General features: G+C 44.0%; 1 protein-coding gene across 5 annotated transcripts in view; it reads right to left on the bottom strand.

Moving 5' to 3' along the window:
* The window catches only part of LOC143300647 (hepatocyte nuclear factor 4-gamma-like), a 74,467-nt gene that overhangs the window by 39,747 nt on the left and 29,720 nt on the right, over positions 1-5,000 (bottom strand). For all 5 annotated transcript variants that reach the window (XM_076614471.1, XM_076614469.1, XM_076614467.1 and 2 more), the window contains exon 2: positions 1,062-1,103. In XM_076614471.1, the coding sequence (XP_076470586.1) occupies positions 1,062-1,103 (42 nt within the window). The remainder of the gene's footprint in view (positions 1-1,061; positions 1,104-5,000) is intronic.

Here is a 5,000-nt window from a genome sequence, read left to right on the forward strand (position 1 = left end):
TCTCTCGCCCCCTACCTCCCCCTCTCTCGCCCCCTCTCTCTTTCCCTACCTCCCCCTCTCTCGCCCCCTTTTCCTACCCCCCTCTCTCTTTCCCCCTCTCTCTTTCCCTACCTCCCCCTCTCTCGCCCCCTCTCTCTTTCCCTACCTCCCCCTCTCTCGCCCCCTCTCTCTTTCCCTACCCCCCCTCTCTCTTTCCCCCTCTGTCTTCCCTCCCCCCTATCTCTTCCCCTACCCCTCTCTCTCTTTCCCCCCTCTCTTCCCCCCTCTCTCTCTTTCCCCTCTCTCTCGCCCCTCATCTCTCTCACTCGCCCCCTCTCACTTTCCCCGCTCTCCCCCCACCCTCTCTCGTGCACACCCCCTCTCACTTTCCCCCCTCTCTACCCCCCCCCCCCCCAAACCCCCCCATCTCTCTCGCCCCCTCTCTTTCCTCCCTCTCTTTCCCCCCTCTCTCGTGCCCACCCCCTCTCTCTCTCTCGTCCCCTCTCTCTTCCCCCCATCTCTCTCTCTCTCGTCCCCCCTCTCTCTCTCTCGCCCCCCTCTCTCTCCTCTCCTTCCTTTCTCTACCCCCACCCCCCCCTCTCTCTCTCGTCTCCCTCTCTCTTTCTTCTCTCTCTCTCTCTCCCGTACCCCCCTCTCTCTCTCTTTCGTACCACACTCTCTTTCCCCCTGTCTTTCTCGCTATTATATCATTTGGTTCTCTCTCTCTTCTCTCTCTCTCTCTTTTTATATTTAACTTATTTATTTCCTATTATCATTATCATTATTAATACTATTATTATATTGTCGTTGTTTTTTGGTGTTTTTTTTCTCTTTCTTTCTTTCTTTCTTTGTTTTCTTGATTGCTTGCTTAATTTCTTTTGCCCTGAGGGCCGGATTAAACAAAAAAAAGAAAAAAAGAAAAAAGTAAGCCCTTGCTTTATTCCACTTCCCTCGAAAAAAAAAAAATCATTCTCATTTTCATTCTCTCTTTTGCAATGTCCACACATCCTCCTTTGCTCTACGTGACAAAAAAAAAAACAACAACAAAAAAACAGTCTACAAGCCATCCATGCAACACTGACCAGTGCTGGGTGTCTCCGAGTCTCCGATGCCACAGTCTGAATCTGCAACACAGGGGGGGAAAAAACAACATAAATGTGAGTCATTCTTGAGGAAGCGAGTTTTTGTCAGAGTGAGAAAGAAAGAAAGAAGTGTGTGTGTGTGTGTGTGTGTAGGGGTGTGGGGGGGTGGGGTGGGGGGCAGACGGACGAAGATTGGTGACAGACGCACCCATACAGAAATATATATATATATATATATATATATATATATATATATATATATATATATATATATATGTGGATATAATGTATATATATATATATATATAGAGAGAGAGAGAGAGAGAGAGACAGACAGACAGACAGACAGACAGACAGACACACACGCACACACACACACACACACACACACACACACACACACACACACACACACACACACACACACAGACTCACAGACACAGACTGACTGACAGAGACCGAAACAAGACGAACGATTGAACGAAGTTTATTTCAACAGGGTAAGGGAATAAGCATGACTGCTTTTTTTTTTTTTTTTTTTTTTTTTACATCCGCCCTCTGGGCAAATTTGAGAGAGAGAGAGAGAGAGAGAGAGAGAGAGAGAGAGAGAGAGAGAGAGAGGGAGAGAGACAAGACAAGACAAGACAAGACAAAATCTTTATTAACGAGGGTAATAGATAAGCAAGTAACATGCTTTTTTACATCCAGCCCTCGCCCTAAAGAGGGAATAAAGCTAAAAAAAAAAAAAAAAAAAAAAAGCGAAAATGAGCACAAAATCAAAACACAATCAAAATATACCATTATTTCACCATTCAAAGCCATTCCACAAAAAGAAGAAGAAGAGAAGAGAAGAAAAAAAAAATCATGAAATACACACACACACACACACACACACACACACACACACACACAGAGAGAGAGGGAGGGAGAGAGAGAGAGAGATGTTTCTGATATAAAAATGACATTATCAGTCAATCAGTGAATAACAATATAAAAAACTCAAAGAATCTGACAAAAACAAAACAAAACAAAACAAACAAACAAAAAACAACAACAAACAAAAACAAAAAAACAAACAAACAAAAACATCACGCCTCGCTGTCCATTTCAAATAACCACAACAGTCAAGTCACCTATGAATAAAAGGAACAAAAAAGGGCTGCAAACCTCTCCTTGTTCGACACCAGTTGTATGGCTAATGACATCTGTTAATTTGTTACCACATTGTGTGTGTGTGTGTGTGTGTGTGTGTGTGTGTGTGTGTGTGTGTGTGTGTAGATCATGATATGTAATTTTACACTGCTGTAGCCACTCTAATTGTCTAAATACACTTCAAAGGGTTTCATTCAACTCATCTAAGCAAAACACCGGTTAATTTAATCGAAACTTCGGTCAGAAAAGTGGGTTGGGTGGAAGGAGAGAGAGAGAGAGAGAGAGAGAGAGAGAGAGAGAGAGAGAGAGATGTCATCAGTATACAAGTTCCAGAAACATTCGGGTGTTCAAAAGGTACAGTATTGTTATTGCCTCTGAAATCTATGTATGGCAAGTTCAACATACTACAGTGACTACCACCATCACCAATATTACTTGGACATTTGTCACGATTATGACAGAACGAAATGAACAGATTTATGCATGCATAAAAAAAAATAGAACGAAAAAAAGCAAAGAAAGAAAGAAAGGAGGAAAATAAAAAAGGACAAAAGAAACAAAACAAAACATGATAGAATGAGAATTAAGAAAAGAACAACAACAACAATAGCAACAACAACTGATAAAGAAGCAAAACAAAACAAAATAGAATGAGAAAGCAAGAAAAAGAAGAACAAAACAACAGCAACAATAACTGATACAATATATATATATGATAGTCAGTCGTGTCCGACTATGACCATCAGAACAGCAGAGGAGGCAACTGCTGTTCCGACTATTTGGGCTAGAATTTGATTATAGTGGAGAGTGTCTTGCCCAAGTTACATCCCCACTCTCTTGGCCAAGAGGGTTTTAGGACAGTCGGCGTTGGGATGGTTCCCAAAGGCCAACTAACCCACAAGGCTGCAGCACTAAGAACCAGTGCAATTTTGCCTCCTAGTTTGAGAGTCATAGTCCTTCACAAAAGACTAAGCTGTAAATGGTTTCCCATTGACTGGAGAAACCATTGATAATACCGCTCTCACTTTGCTGTTGGCCCAAATGTAAAACTTATGTCAATCTGTGATATAAGCCGAGTGTTGGGCCGAAACTGACACAATAAATGAGGCATAACTGACCTCTTTGTTCCTGCCTACAGTAATTCAAAGATCAGAGTTATTTACTGTTGGAAAAGGTGAAGAAATTTATGCAGACTTGATTTGAAAACAGGTAGAGAACTGCCCGTTTGTATGTGCAAAGGATGGGAGTTCCACAGGGATGCACCCGAAAATGCCAAACCAGTTTTAACATATATATCAATTCGGGTACGTGGTAAAATGTATTTCATTTGTTAGAGCCGTATCGGCACGAGGCTCGTATAAGCAGGTGTTTTAGATATTGTGGTGCCAAGTTATTGTGCGTTGTGTACATGAGTAATGCTTTGTTGAATTCTAGCTGGTTTTGAAGTGGAAGGATATTTAATCTGGCTTGCTTTTCTAAAGCTGACAGTCAGTGATCTGGTAGAATTAATCTGGCTGCTCTCTTGTGGAAAGAATTTCGTTTCGTAAGATGAACATCTGCAGCACAGCTCCAGACAACAAATGCATAGTTGACGTGAGAAAGACAGTGAGCGTGGAAGAACATTTTGCGAAAGAGACAGAGAGAGAGAGAGAGAGAGAGAGAGAGAGAGAGAGAGACAGACAGACAGACAGACAGACAGACAGACAGACAGACAGAGAGACAGAGACAGAGACAGAGAGATTCACAAATTTTTGTCTGGCCTCCAGCCTGTATACACATAATATACGTTAACGAGTAGGTTGTTACGAAAAATAAATGAACATCATAAACTGCCAGTGATATATTCTTCTCTATACTTAACAGAATAAAAGGTATACATCCCTACACACACACACGCACACACACACACACACACGCACGCACACACACACACACACACACACACACACACACACACAAAGTGTGTACAAAGAGAGAGAGAGAGAGACTGTGTGTGTGTGTGTGTGTGTGTGTGTGTGTGTGTGTTTGCGCGCTTGCTTGTGCGTGTTTGACATGTACGTAAGAATGCATGGATTAACACACAAAGATATATAAGGTTAATTACAAAATGATTCTTCGTGATTATAAGCGTAAACGCGATCGGCTTTACCCTTTCACAGTCTTCCGACACCTGCAGCGACACGACACAACACACGACACGACACGACACGACACGACACGACACACGACACAACACGACACGACACGACACGACACGACACACCACAACACACGACACGACACGACACGACACGGCACGACACGACACGACACACCACAACACACGACACGACACGACACTACACGTCACGACACGACACGACACGACACACCACGACACACCACAACACACGACACGACACGACACTACACGTCACGACACGACACGACACACCACAACACACGACATGACACGACACTACACGTCACGACACGACACGACACACCACAACACACGACACGACACGACACGACACTACACGTCACGACACGACACGACACGACACGACACGACACGACACGACACGACACGACACGACACGACACGACACACCACAACACACGACACGACACGACACGACACACCACAACACACGAAACGACACGACACGACACTACACGTCACGACACGACACGACACGACACGACACGACACGTCACGACACGACACGACACGACACGACACGACACACGACACGACACGACACGACACGACACGACACGACACGACACAACACACGACACAAC

The sequence above is a fragment of the Babylonia areolata genome, chromosome 26 (assembly GCF_041734735.1).
Source record: "Babylonia areolata isolate BAREFJ2019XMU chromosome 26, ASM4173473v1, whole genome shotgun sequence".
Lineage (NCBI taxonomy): Eukaryota > Metazoa > Mollusca > Gastropoda > Neogastropoda > Buccinidae > Babylonia > Babylonia areolata.